This window comes from Schistocerca americana, chromosome 8 (genome assembly GCF_021461395.2).
Source record: "Schistocerca americana isolate TAMUIC-IGC-003095 chromosome 8, iqSchAmer2.1, whole genome shotgun sequence".
NCBI classification, from domain to species: Eukaryota; Metazoa; Arthropoda; class Insecta; order Orthoptera; family Acrididae; genus Schistocerca; species Schistocerca americana.
Genome location: NC_060126.1, coordinates 471,106,079 through 471,121,017, shown reverse-complemented (window position 1 = coordinate 471,121,017; position 14,939 = coordinate 471,106,079). Strand labels below are relative to the sequence as shown.

At 44.7% G+C, this 14,939-nt stretch overlaps 1 protein-coding gene across 5 annotated transcripts in view; it reads left to right on the top strand.

The window, feature by feature from the left end:
- The window catches only part of LOC124545129 (putative fatty acyl-CoA reductase CG5065), a 278,021-nt gene that overhangs the window by 169,297 nt on the left and 93,785 nt on the right, over positions 1-14,939 (top strand). For all 5 annotated transcript variants that reach the window (XM_047123950.1, XM_047123952.1, XM_047123951.1 and 2 more), the window contains 2 exons: positions 10,970-11,310; positions 13,640-13,879. In XM_047123950.1, coding sequence (XP_046979906.1) covers positions 10,970-11,310; positions 13,640-13,879 — 581 coding nt within the window. The remainder of the gene's footprint in view (positions 1-10,969; positions 11,311-13,639; positions 13,880-14,939) is intronic.

Below are 14,939 nucleotides of genomic sequence, written 5' to 3'. Positions count from 1 at the left end.
GCGCATAGACGAGACAACTCCCCACAGTTTTACCGCGACGTAGTGATTAAAATGAGCTTTTACAGAGCTTTGTGTTCATATATTTCATGTGATGGTTCAAATGACTCTAAGCACTATGCGACTTAACATCTGAGGTCATCAGTCCCCTAGACGTAGAACTGCTTAAACCTAAGTAAGCTAAGAACATCAAGCACATCCATGCCCGAGGCAGGATTCGAACCGTAGCGGTCGCGCTCTATGACAACAGAAAAATTCGAAAAATGGCTTGCGAACTGCTGTATGGGGGTAAAATATTTAGAAACAGTACGCATGAGCTTGAGAGGTATACGAAGAAAAACTAGAATCAATATAAAGCTAGAGTTTTGTTCCGGGCCGACATTTTGTACCACATACCACTCAATGCAACTGGAGGCATAGCAGAGCGGTATATTTTCCACTCGAATTGGTCCGGGATATTTTTCTCACGAAGCACGCCGTGATTGTCCGCCATTCAAGCTATGCTTTGCTGACGTGGTCTGTGGTTTGAGGAACGACTGGCCGATTTTTGAGACAAAGTACTTCAAGAAGTTTGTTTTTGGCAGATGTACACCGTCTATCTTGACTATTTGCATTTCTCGACAAGTATTTAGTTTTATTTATATTAAGACGTAGTCTGGAGTGTTCAAGACGGTTGTTCTGTGTTCTGTCGTGTTGTTGAAGGTCGTTCTGTCGTAAGTAGGCAGTAGATCTTCATCAACATTCAGCATGTGCCAGGTGGTAACTTACGCAGGTCTCTGTTGACAGTGTCGATTGTTACGATACACAGTACGGGAGAAAGAGCAGATCCCTTATGGGCGCTTACAAAGAAGGGAAAAACCTTATTATGCTCAGCCATAGAATGAACTTTTAGGATTATTACACATATATTTCACGTTTTTGGTGCAATTTACATAACGACGAGGTCATTTCGTCCGTGCTTATGGTTTACAATGGATATTATTCGTGGAAAATCAGCGATAATATGTACACAGTAACAATTGTACAACTATAATTTCTTTCGCTTCTCGTACAAAGATATTTTTGTTGAGTATTCTGTTGTGTTCTTATGTGTCGTGAAGCGTTAAAAATTTATCCTTTTTCTTTAGGATGTCAGTGACGTATGGCACATATTTTTTATGTTTTAGTTCTGTTTGTTCATTAAGAATTTTGTTCGGATACGCATCTACTTGGGTGTAGATTTCAAGTTCTTCTTAAATGTTAATAGTGTGTTCTTTGGGTATCCTGTGTAGAATTTTTACTGCATTTCTATTTTTTCTGGTTTGCGTTTTTGGTTTCGTAGGTGCACGTAAAATGTTGGCTGATTACTTTCGCTGTTCCACGCGTGTTCTTCGAACCTTAGTTTGAAATTTCTACCTGTTTGCCTGATGTAAGAATTGCTGCAATCGTCTCAAGAGATTCTATAAATTTCTGAGTTAAGAAAATAGGGATTTTTGGTTTTCCTGATCGTATTTTTGGTTGCAATTTATTATTGGTAGGAAAAATTAGTTTTGCTTTCCTCTTTTTAAATAGATTGTTCGTTTTCTTGATAGTTGGCCAGTATATGGTGATGTGACTACGGTAGGTTTATTTGTGATTCCTTCCACTCTTTTAAGCGTTATTTCTCTCAGTATATCGTTTGTTTTTGTTTGTCAGTGTACTGTTCGTATAGGGTGAGCACCATTTTGAAGTTCAAAGCATTCTGCTGTACTATATATTCCATTATTTTCTTTCCTTTTGTACTGCAGCAATGTCACACTGTGACTTTGTGACTCTGTTACTCATTGCTACGAAGAAGGCATATTACGATGACAGGAGTGTTCGTTCACTATAATGTTTGTTGTGGTGGGTTTTCTATACACGGTTTATCAAAAGATGAGGTCAATCGTTGAAGAGATGATAGAGGACCTTATTTGCAACGCAAAACGTGACCTTCCATTTTTTCGTATTCGTCTCTGTACACGAAAAAAGGTGTGTTTGGGAGATGACGCGTTTGCACGCCGTAATGGACGTGACAGGTTCCTACCAATTGAGTGAGTTTCTTTAGCTGCTATTTGGGTATGATTTTTTAACTAAGTACAGCATTCGTTGTTACTGATGCTGTGTTTCTTTTGTTCAGCCTTCTATGCAGCTGAATCAGATGGCTTACGCTTAAGCCGTCTGATTCAGCTGCATAGAAGGCTGAACAAAATCAACTGCAAAGATGAGCTCCACGTATGAACATCTACAAAGTTTGCTAACAAGGAATACTGGGACATGCACTTCGTTAACTGGTTTTGCAATGATAACGCGGCCGCAGATGAAAGGGAGTCTCGAGAGAGCTTCCTGCAACGAAGCCATCAAAGGAAAAATTAAATGAAGTGATCGCGTGGCATTGATGGCCGAGAGGCCTCACCCAAAGAAGTTCAGCCGCCGGGTTGCAAGTCTTATATTAGGTGGCGCCACATTGGGCGACCTGCGCGTCGTTGATGATGAGATGATGATGACAAGATCACAACACCCAGTCCACGAGCGGAGAAAATCTCCAACCTGGCTGGGAATCGAACCCAGGCCAGCTGCATCGTAGGTAAACACGTTACCAGTCAGCTAAGCAAACCATCCAGAGATATAGGTATTTCAAGCACTTCACCAACGCTTGGAGGATACAAGAATGCTACATCTTACGTTTCATTTTGGTCGACCAGGAAATGCTCCAGGTCGTGAAGAAGAAATTCGTAATATTGTAGAAGCACGTTCATATATCAGTACAAGGCGTCTTTGGTGACGTGTTGGAGTCCCTCATTCACTTGTTTGGCGAATACGTCATCGGCAAGGTCTTCATACATGCCATCTGAACGCTGTGCAAGAATAAAAGCCACAAGACAATAGACATTATCTCACATGCTGTCAGTGGTTATTACAGATGATTAATGACCAATCAGATTTCGTGAATCTCGTCTTATGGATTGCCGAGTCAGGGTTCACAAGGAACGATGCTATGAACAGACACAACTTTCTCTTTTATGCTGATGAGAATCGTCGTGTAGCTCGGTCGGCTTCATTCTAATCAGATTCAGTGTTAACCTATGGGCAGGTATTCTCGCTGGTTCATTGTTCGTCGCATTCATACTGGACGATAGAATGGGAGTTCTGATTATGTGGATTTCTTAGCAGGTGTGCTTACACCAATGCTGGGTGATGTTCTGCTACAGACAGGACATAACATACGGTATCACCTCGTTGGTACTCCAGCTCATTTCCTGCTACGTGTACAACTATGATTGGACGACCGCTTTTCCAACTTCTTTGATTAAAAGGAGCAGTCCCTTTCCTTGGACAGTCCCTAGATCTGACACGACACGACTTCCTTCTCTGACGTTTCCTCATAGAGAATGTGTACAGACCGGGTATAAAAAGCACAGAGTAGTTCATTGCAAAGATACGTCAGCAGGGATTTGGTAACTTGCAGCGAGAGACGAGACTGCGCGATGAAGATTGTGTCCGTGTGAGAGGGCGGCATTTCGAGCATCTGCTGCGATAAGACTAAGACAATCTAAGGACAGTGACTGGTATTAGTGTAATTACTAAAGGAATTAGATGAATAAAATAAAATGAATAACATGAGAAACACCATAACCGAGATTGGAATTCAAAGGAAAGATAATCTTCCGCTTTTCGAATTACTAATGTAGCTCCAAAACGGTGACGAACACGAAAATACTGTATTAATATTTTTTGTTGCAAGTAAGGTCTTCCATCATCCCACCAAGGTTTGACCTTAACTTATACACATATGTCTAATCTGTTGTAGTTGTTACTTTTACTTACTGTTAAGTCTAGAAAACATTTTAATTTATTTTTTCCACTCCCATCGTGATTTTTATTCTAGGTTTCCAGCTATTTAATTATTAATGGATCGTTTGTACGTCGTTATCGCTACCATTTACCAGTAGTTAAAGTGGGATACACTGACGAGGAGAAAAACTCCCAGCACCAAGAAATAATTAATGTAGAACAATGTCAGTTCAGGAATGTATTTGTCTAAGTACCATATTTAAGTAATTAACTTAGGAAGTTCACAGGTTGTTGTTGTTGAGGTCTTCAGTACTGAGACTGGTTTGATGCAGCTCTCCATGCTACTCTATCCTGTGCAAGCTTCTTCATCTCCCAATGCGTACTGCAGCCTACATCCTTCTGAATCTGTTTAGTGTATTCATCTCTTGGTCTCCCTCTATGATTTTTACCCTCCACGCTGCCCTCCAATACTAAATTGGTGATCCCTTGATGCCGCAGAACATGTCCTACCAACCGATCCCTTCTTCTTGTCAAGTTGTGCCAAAAACTCCTCTTCTCCCCAATCCTATTCAATACTTCCTCATTAGTTACGTGATCTACCCATCTAATCTTCAGCATTCTTCTGTAGCACCTCATTTCAAAGGTTTCTATTCTCTTCTTGTCCAAACTATTTATCGTCCATGCTTCACTTCCATACATGGCTACACTCCATACAAATACTTTCAGAAACGATTTCCTGACATTTAGATCTATACTCTATGTTAACAAATTTCTCTTCTTCGGAAACGCCTTCCTTGCTATTGCCAGTCTATATTTTATATCCTCTCTACTTCGACCATCATCAGTTACTTTGCTCCCCAAATAGCAAAACTCCTTTACTACTTTAAGTGTCTCATTTCCTAATCTAATTCCCTCAACATCGCCCGACTTAATTCGACTACATTCCATTATCCTCGTTTTGCTTTTGTTGATGTTCATTTTATATCCTCCCTTCAAGACACTGTCCATTCCGTTCAACTGCTCTTCCAAGTCCTTTGCTGTCTCTGACAGAATTACAATGTCATCGGCGAACCTCAAAGTTTTTACTTCTTCTCCATGGATTTTAATACCTACTCCGAATTTTTTTTCTTTCCTTTACTACTTGCTCAATATACAGATTGAATAACATCTGGGAGACGCTACAACCCTGTCTTACTCCCTTCCCAACCACTGCTTCCCTTTCATGTCCCTCGACTTTTATAACTGCCATATGGTTTCTGTACAAATTGTAATTAGCCTTTCGCTCCCTGTATTTTACCCCTGCCACCTTCAGAATTTGAAAGAGATTATTCCAGTCAACATTGTCAAAAGCTTTCTCCAAGTCTACAAATGCTAGAAACGTAGGCTTGCCTTTTCTTAATCTAGCTTCTAAGATAAGTCGTAGGGTCAGTGTTGCCTCACGTGTTCCCATATTTCTACGCAATCCAAACTGATCTTCCCCGAGGTTAGCTTCTACCAGTTTTTCCATTCGTCTGTAAAGAATTCGCGTTAGTATTTTGCAGCCGTGACTTATTAAACTGATACTTCGGTAATTTTCACATCTGTCAACGGCTGCTTTCTTTGGGATTGGAATTATTATATTCTTTTTGAAGTCTGAGGGTATTTCGCCTGTCTCATATGTTTTGCTCACCAAATGGTAGAGTTTTGTCAGGAATGGCTCTCCCAGGGCTATCAGTAGTTCTAATGGAATGTTGTCTACTCCCGGGGCCTTGTTTCGACTTAGGTCTTTCAGTGCTCTATCAAATTCTTCGCGCAGTATCATATCTCCCATTTCATCTTCATCTACATCCTCTTCCATTTCTATAATATTGTCCTCAAGAACATCGCACTTGTATAGTCCCTCTATATACTCCTTCCACCTTTCTGCTTTCCCTTCTTTGCTTAGAACTGGGTTTCCATCTGAGCCCTTGATATTCATACAAGTGGTTCTCTTTTCTCCAAAGGTCTCCTTAATTTTCCTGTAGGCAGTATCTATCTCACCCCTAGTGAGGTAAGCCTCTACATCCTTACATTTGTCCTCTAGCCATACCTGCTTAGCCATTTTGCACTTCCTGTCTATCTTATTTTTGAGACGTTTGTATTCCTTTTTGCCTGCTTCATTTACTGCATTTTTATATTTTCTCCTTTCATCTATTAAATTCATTATTTCTTCTGTCACCCAAGGATTTCTACTAGCCCTTGTCTTTTTACCTACTTGATCCTCTGCTGCCTTCACCACTTCATCCCTCAAAGCTATCCATTCTTCTTCTACTGTATTTCTTTCCCCCATTCTTGTCAATTGTTCCTTTATGCTCTTCCTGAAACTCTCTAGAACCTCTGGTTCTTTCAGTTTATCCAGGTCCCATCTCCTCAAATTCCCACCTTTTTGCAGTTTCTTCAGTTTTAATCTACAGTTCATAACAAATAGATTGTGGTCAGAGTCCACATCTGCCCCTGGAAATGTCTTACAATTTAAAACCTGGTTCCTAAATCTCTGTCTTACCATTATATAATCTATCTGACACCTTCCAGTATCTCCAGGCTTCATCCATGTATACAACCTCCTTTTATGATTCTTGAACCAAGTGTTAGCTATGATTAAGTTGTGCTCTGTGCAAAATTCTATCACGCGGCTTCCTCTCTCATTCCTTACCCCCAATCCATATTCACCTACTACGTTTCCTTCTCTTCCTTCTCCTACTATCGAATTCCAGTCACCCATGACTATTAAATTTTCGTCTCGCTTCACAGGTTAAGCGCGACAAAAGCCACTGCAAATGTGAAATGCTCCTACATTAATAACAGGTGTAACCACCTGAATGTTGAATGCAATCATGCAAACGTACATGAATTTTGTCGTATGGGTCGTCAGTTTGTGGAATTCCAGTTCCAGTTCGTCTGTCAGTATAAGGTCGATGCAGTCCGATGGTGTCCCATACGTGATCGACTGGAGACAGATCAGTTGGTGGACCAGGCCAACGCAACATGTCGACACTCTGTAGGACATGTTGAATTATAGTAGCGATAAGTGGGAGAGCCTTATGTTTGAAAAACACCCTGGAATGGTGTTCGCCGGCCGGTGTGCTACAGTCTGGAACCGCGCGACCGCTACGCTCGCAGGTTCGAGTCCTGCCTCGAGCATGGATGTGTGTGATGTCCTTAGGTTAGTTAGGTTTAAGTAGTTCTAAGTTCAAGCGGACTGATGACCTACATAGTGCTCAGAGCCATTTGAACCATTTGGAATGGTGTTCATGAATCGCAGCACTACAGGTTGAATCACCAATTGAGGTACAAATTTGTAGTCAGGGTGCGCGGGATAAAAGGAGATGTGAGAACTACAGAGGAATCACCCTGCTATGCCAGTGTGGAAAAATCAATGAAAAGATCCTGGAGAAGAGAATAAGAAGCAGTATTGAAAGTAGACTGCAAGAGGAGCAGTATGGTTTCAGACCGGGAAGATCAACAACGGACCTCATATTTGCGGTAAGGCAACTGCAGGAAAGGCACTATGAGTACGGGAAGGACTTAATCATGGCCTTTTTAGATATTGGGAAGGCGTATGACAGTATCTGTAGGGACACGCTCTGGGATGTGCTGAACGCAAAAGGGATAGATGAAGAGATAACACGAAAAGTCAGAAAAATGTATGAGGGAAGTGAGAGTTGTGTGAAAGTGGGGAGGGAACGTACTGCATGGTTCAAGCTGGAAAATGGGCTGCGACAGGGAAGTGCACTTTCGCCTTTATTGTTTATTATTGTTATGGATGAAATCCTACAGCAAGTATCAGATGCAATTGGAGATCATAAAATGAAAGCAGTGCTTTTTGCCGATGACCTGATGTTATGGGGAAATTGCGAGGAGGTGCAAGAGCAGTTAGATGCATGGAAGGCAACGGCAGCTCAATATGGAATGCATTTCTCTGCAATGAAAAGTGATATAATTGTCACAACAAGGAAGAAGAATAGGCCAAATGTGGATATAACTTGTGGAGGGGAAAAACTACAAGTGGTAGAGAACTTCAAGTACCTGGGAAGCATGATTGAAAGTAAGGGGGGAAACGCAATGGAAATAAATGAAAGATGCAGAAAAGCAGGGCAGTTCTACAAATGCATTAGGGGGCTTATTTGGAGCAAGGAGGTGCCACAGAAATCCAAGGGAATTATATACCGAACCTACTTTGTCCCCATATTGGCGTACGGAAGTGAGACATGGGTAATGCACAAAAGCGACAAAAGTAGAATACAGGCTAGTGAAATGAAGTTCCAGAGGAGCAGGTTGAGTGTAACAAGACGAGACAGATTGCGAAATGTGTATGTGAGGGAAAGGCTAAAGGAGGAACCAGTACAGGACAGGATAGAAAAATCAAGACTGCAGTGGTATGGACACATGAAGAGAATGGATGAGGGAAGAATTCCAAAGAGGATGTTTGATCTGCAACTGGAGGGGAAGAGGCCCAGAGGAAGACCAAGAGATAGATGGGTGAAGGGAGTGAAGGAATGTGTGACGAGAAGAGGAGAGAACTGGACGAAGGTGGAAGAGGGGGAATGGTGGAAAGACAGAACACGATGGAGAGGCTTGTGTTCCCGACAGACCCAGCCAGTGGCTGGAAACCGTCCAAGATGATGATGGTGCTCGGGATAACCAAGGAAGTTCTCCAGGTGCTATAAAAATCACAGCCCGCACCATAACTCCAGTTGTAGGTCCAGCATGTCTCGTACGCAGACAGGTTGAGGCTGGAACTCACAGTCCTCCTCCTAAACAACATACCGCCATCAACGGTACCGAGGCAGAACCAGCTATCATCATAAAACATAACACACCTCTACTCCATGCAGTGAGTTCTCACTTGACACCACGGAAATGGCCAATGGCGGTGATTTGGGGTCAGTGGAACGCACGCTACAGGACGTCTGTATCGGAGCTGTCGTTGACATAACCGACTGCTAACAGTTCGTTGAGTCACTGTAGTGACATCTACTGCTCAGATCGCTCCCGTAGACGCAGTGCGATGCGCGCCGAACACGGAGGTCTTTCCTCTCGGTATCGCCAGGTGGCCCTTCGGAGTCTCTTCTTGTTTCGACCGTATCTTCCCGTGACCACCACTGCCGACAATAATTTGACTGTATCCCTTCCAAGTGTTTCTGTATCACGGAAGCAACATCCAGCATCTCGTTCAAAGTCAGCTGTTGATAACGCGTTTCGTCGCCTTAAAGGCATTCTTGACTAACATCAACTCACTACGCCCAATCACAAAGGTTAATAACGCACTTGATCGTTATAGCACTTATTTAAAGCAAACCTGATTTGCATCCTCATGCCGGCCGGAGTGGCTGAGCGGTCCTAGACGCTATAGTCTTTAACCGCGCGACCTCTACGGTCGCAGGTTCGAATCCTGCCTCGGGCATGGATGTGTGTGATGTCCTTAGGCCAGTTAGGTTTAAGTAGTTCTAAGTTCTAGGGGACTGATGACCACAGAAGCTAAGTCCCATAGTGCTCAGAGCCATGTGAACCATTTCCCATCCTCATAGTGGCACTACTAACTGGCGCGAAATATGAATGGACGCTATCTTTCAGATTTAGAAACACGTCCACCAAATTTCGTAACTCTTGCACAACTCTTTCATAGTGTTGCGATTTTTTTCCGTCAGTGTATAAAGTGCCGTTCTTTGACTTAATAGGCTCTGTGGGCCCTTCGGAAAGAAAATTTTTCGATTTTACAGTTGTGTTAGAGTACGCAGACCTACACTGCAGGCCATTAAAATTGCAGCACCACGAAGATGACGTGCTACAGATGCAAACTTTAACCGACAGGAAGAAAATGCTGTGATACGCAAATGATTACCTTTTCAGAGCATTCACACAAGGTTTGCGCCGGAGGCGACACCTACAACGTGCTGTCATGAGGAAAGTTTCCAACCGATTTCTAATGCACAAACAGCAGTTGACCGGCGTTGCCTGGTGAAACGTTGTTGTGATGCCTCGTGTAAGGAGGAAAAATGCGTACCATAACGTTTTAGCAGAATATGGAACCGGTAGGTTCATGAGGGTAATACGGAGCGCCCTGCTGGATCCCAACAGCCTCGTATCACTAGCAGTCGAGATGACAGGCATCTTATCTGCATGGCTGTAACGGATCGTGCAGCGACATCTCGATCCCTGAGTCAACAGATGGGGACGTTTGCAAGACAACAACCATCTGCATGAACAGTTCGATGACGTTTGCAGCAGTATGGACTATCAGCTCGGAGACCATGGCTGCGGTTACGCTTCACGCTGCATCATAGGCAGGAGCACCTGCGATGGTGTACTCAACGACGAATCTGGCTGCACGAATGCCAAAACGTCATTTTTTTTCGGATGAATCCAGGTTCTGTTTACCGCATCATGATGGTCGCATCCGTGTTTGGCGACATCGCGGTGAACGCATATTGGAAGCGTGTATTCGTCTTCGCCATACTGGAGTACCACACGGCGTGATGGTATGGGGCACCATTGGTTACACGTCTCGGTCACCTCTTGTTCGCATTGACGGCACTTTCAACAGTGGACGTTAGATTTCAGATGTGTTACGACCCGTGGCTGTACTCTTCATTCGATCCCTCCGAAACCCTACATTGCACCAGGATAATGCACGACCGCATTTTGCAGGTCCTTTACGGGCCTTTCTGGATACAGAAAATGTTCGCCTGCTGCCCTGGCCTGCACATTCTCCCGATCTCTCACCAATTGAAAGCGTTTGGTCAATGGTGGCCGAGCAACTGGCTCGTCAGAGCTTGAGCCGCCCTAAGCTACCTATTGTCGCTTCCCTTCGTCGTTCCCTAGCCGGCCACAGACAACTCTATACACTTCCGCGGGGTTAATTAGCGTCCAGTAAATCGACACGTTTCCACAAAGTTTTCATGTAGTGTGAATTACTTTAAAACCATCACCCAACATTAATTATTCCAATACGTCTATACTATACCCTCTACAAGATGCATTGTGCCTTTTTTTAGCCCTACTGTTCGCTCAACGTGAGTTAGGTTATCTTTAATGACTTCATGTAAGGAGCATAGCTTTTGCCATCTTACACTATGTATACGACGAGTGTTTGATTCGCTACATTCTGCACTTAACTGACTGACAATTATCAAGATCTCAACCAGGAATGTTGTGTCCGCAGATTCGAGTCCAGTCACTGTAAAGATGACGATCGTCAACGACGGGGATACAGAGGCGCAGGTCCCGCAGATGGAGGCCGTCCGGGACTCCAGCAGTGAGCAACAAGTCCACCGGCTCGCTGTGATCGGGTGCGAGGAGCCGCGGCTCCAGAAGGGGACACCCGTGCAGCGTTTCTTCAGCGGCCGCTGTGTGCTGGTGACAGGAGCCACCGGCTTCGTGGGCAAGGTTCTGCTGGAGAAGCTGCTGCGCTCCTGTCCCGACGTCGACACCGTTTACGCCCTGGTCAGACCCAAGAAGGGATTCAGCGTCCAGCAGCGCATCCAACACATCCTCTCCAAGCCGGTGAGCTGTACTGACAGGTAGCAAGCTGTCCGAGTGAACTGGGGGACAAAAAAACACGACGGAGCAATTAGTCAAGTCAATAATGCATTGGTTAACGCCTGACCCTTGTGCAAGCTGTTATTCGGCTTGGTACTGAATGGCAGCGTTATTGGATGTCCTTCTGAGGGATATCCAGCCAAATCCTGTCCAATTGGCACATTAAATCGCCAAAATTCGTATATGGTTGGAGGACTATTCCCATAATACCCAGAACGTTCTCTACTGGAGAGAGATCAGGAGATCTTACTGCTCGAGGTAGGGTTTGGCAAGTACGAAGAGAAGGAGCAGAAGCTCTTGGCATGTGTAGGCGGCATTATCTTGCCGAAATACACTACTGTCCATTAAAATTCCTACACCAAGAAGAAATACAGATGATAACGAATATTCATTGGACAAATATATTATACGAGAATGCAATTTTGTTACATAGATCCTGAGGAATCAGTACCCCGAACAACCACCTCTGGCCGCAATAACGGCCTTCATACTTCTGGGCATTGAGTAAAACAGACCTTGGATGGCGTGTACAGAGGTACAGCTGCACATGCAACTTCATCACGATAACACAGTTCATCAAGAGTAGTGACTGGAGTATTGTGACGAGCCAGTTGCTCGGCCGGGTGATACGCCAGTATGGCGATGACGAATACACGCTTCCAATGTGCGTTCACCGCGATGTCGCCAAACACGGATGCGACCTTCATGATGCTGTAAACAGAATCTTGATTCATCCGAAAAAACGACGTTTTGCCACTCGTGCACCCAGGTTCGACGTTGAGTATACTGTGTCTGTGGTGCAGCGTCAAGGGTAACCGCAGCCATGGTCTCCGAGCTGATAGTCCATGCTGCTGCAAACGTCGTCGAACTGTTCGTGCAGATGGTTGTTGTGTTGCAAACGTCCACATCTGTTCACTCTGGGATCGAGACGTGGCTGCACGATCCTTTACAGCCATGCGGATAAGATGCCTATCATCTCGACTGCTAGTGATACGAGGCCGTTGGGATCCAGCACGGCGATCCGTATAACCCCCCTGAACCTACCGATTGCATATTCCGCTAACAATCACTGGATGTCGACCAACGCGAGCAGCAGTGTCGCGATACGATAAACCGAAATCGCGATAGGCTACAATCCGACCTTTGTCATAGTTGGCGCGTCTGTAGCACGTCATCTTCGTGGTGTAGCTATTTTAATGGCCTGTAGTGTACAATATCTCGCAAACGATTTACACTAAAATCCCACAACAAACACCGCTGATATTCTAATTTACCATACTTTGTAGTTTGTTAATTTCAATAGGCATTATTCCATTTAAAAAGGTATAGATTTGCACAAAAAATACGTTTCCTAAGGAGTATTACAATCTGTGCTATTGGCTAATGATACGAGCCACTGACTATCTGTCAGTTCTGTAAAAGCCGCACAACAATAGCACATTTCATTTCCGCATGTCTGTCCGAAGGAATACTGCATCGTTCTATCGTCATTCTGAACGATACAGGCACTGCGATATCGTATTTATTCGCCGATACCGAGCTGCGATTATCCATTAAAATATCCTCTCCTGTAAGAAAATTGCATAATGTGTACACGAGTGCAGGTTGTGGTGCAATAACGACGACTTCCGGAAGTTTGGATCTGGTCGTGAGTCGTGCACAGATAGCCAAATGAGTAAGGCGACCCTTGCGTAGAGCGGGAAGTCCGGGTTCGATTCCCAGTCGGTACAAATTTTCATTGTCGTCAATTCCTGATACAGCGGTCATGTATAACACAGAATGTTGCAGGGAGTCCATTATTGTTCTCGGATGGTGGGCGCTGATGTGGAGGGACTACGACGTGCTTAGTGTACAATTCGGCGATCCTCCATTGCCCTCACGACGCAATGCAGTCTGACGTCAAGTGAGTGCCGCGTCCGAATATCCCACAAATCTGGACACTGCGCGGTTCGACCAACCAGCCTAACGGAGACACAAGATGAGGTCCCTTTCAAACTCTGTCAGGCGCTGACAACACTGTCTCACAAGAGTAGGCGTCATCTCCATGTCCTTCACAGTGGTCAGTCTGCATTTGATGCTGCTCACTCGCCTTATATACCCTACCAGACCTGGTAAGATCACTAATGCACTCTGGTGGCCATTCTAAGTGTCACAGGGAATTGAAATTCACAATGGTACTGCTACACTGACATGCCACCATTGCTTTTTTTTTGTTTTTTTTTGTTTTTTTTTTTTAGGGCATTGTACGACTAGCATCTGAAAGACAGTACCTCCTACGTAGTTCTGTGTTCAGGTGTTCAGTAACATCGGGAAGGAGCAGCGGGGACGCCTGGTGGCGGTGGCTGGAGACGTCGCGCAGTCGGGCCTGGGTTTGAGTCCCGACGACGCGGCGATGCTGCGCCACAGAGTCTCGGTCATCTTCCACGTGGCCGCCACCGTCCGCTTTGACGAGGAGCTGCAGGTGGCTGCGGCCATCAACGTGCGAGGCACGTGGGAGGTGCTGCGCCTCGCCCGAGACATGCCCAACCTCAAGGTGAGTGCTCCAACTCTCAAACAGCTGTCTCACTTATACATACACAATATCTCGGAAAGCCACGGTACTGTGCGTGGTGGATGGAACTTTATATTGCGGGGACATGGCTTAGCCACAGCCTGGGGGGTGTTTCCAGAATGAGATTTTCACTCTGCAACGGAGGGTGAGCTGATATGAAACTTCTTGGCGGATTAAAATTGTGTGCCGGACCGAGACTCGAATTCAGGACCTTTGCCTTTCGCGGGCAAGTGCTCTCTCCTTTCTTTGGGGAGTGCTAGTTCTGCAAGGTTCGCAGGAGAGCTTCTGTAAAGTTTTGAAAGTAGGAGACGAGGTACTAGCAGAAGTAAAGCTGTGAGGACGGGGCGTGAGTCGTGCTTGGGTAGCTCAGTTGGTAGAGCACTTGCCCGCGAAAGGCAAAGGTCCAGAGTTTTAATCTGCCAGGAAGTTTCAAAAGTGGTCGTTCTCGTAATGTGGAAACGGAGCGGTTTATCGGATGTCTAAAAGGGCATAATCATTAGCATTTGGGCCAAGGATTGAAGAATTTCCAGAATGGCTAACTCCGTAAACTGTTCACGTGCCAAAGTGGTTACGGTATACCGTCCACGCAAAATAGCATTATCCAAAACTGATCCTCAGGTGACTGTGGTACATCATCGGCCGTCTCGGATCTACGATATTTCCGAGCCGGGGCAAAAACTTTATTAGTGGTGCCTCTTCCCCCTCCCCATACCACCCTCTCAAGCGCTTCAGACAGAACGTCAAAAATGTCAAAAAATCGATTTTTCAAAAATGCGCTCCTATTATAGCACGCATGTTTCTGAAGGTTTGATATGCAAAAGATGTATGTTACAGAAAATATAAGACATGTTATTTGGTCCTAAATGTGCCAAAGTGTAGTGCCACGACTCTTCACACAGCGTTCGTCTATCACTGGAATTCAAACATGCGTATTTCGCAATGGAAGCCAACAAGCCTACATCCAGGACTGTGGAAATTTAAATGTCCTGTGGTACCTCTCCTGCTCCCTGTCGGCTGGTTTGACATCCTACCCACCCCTCCC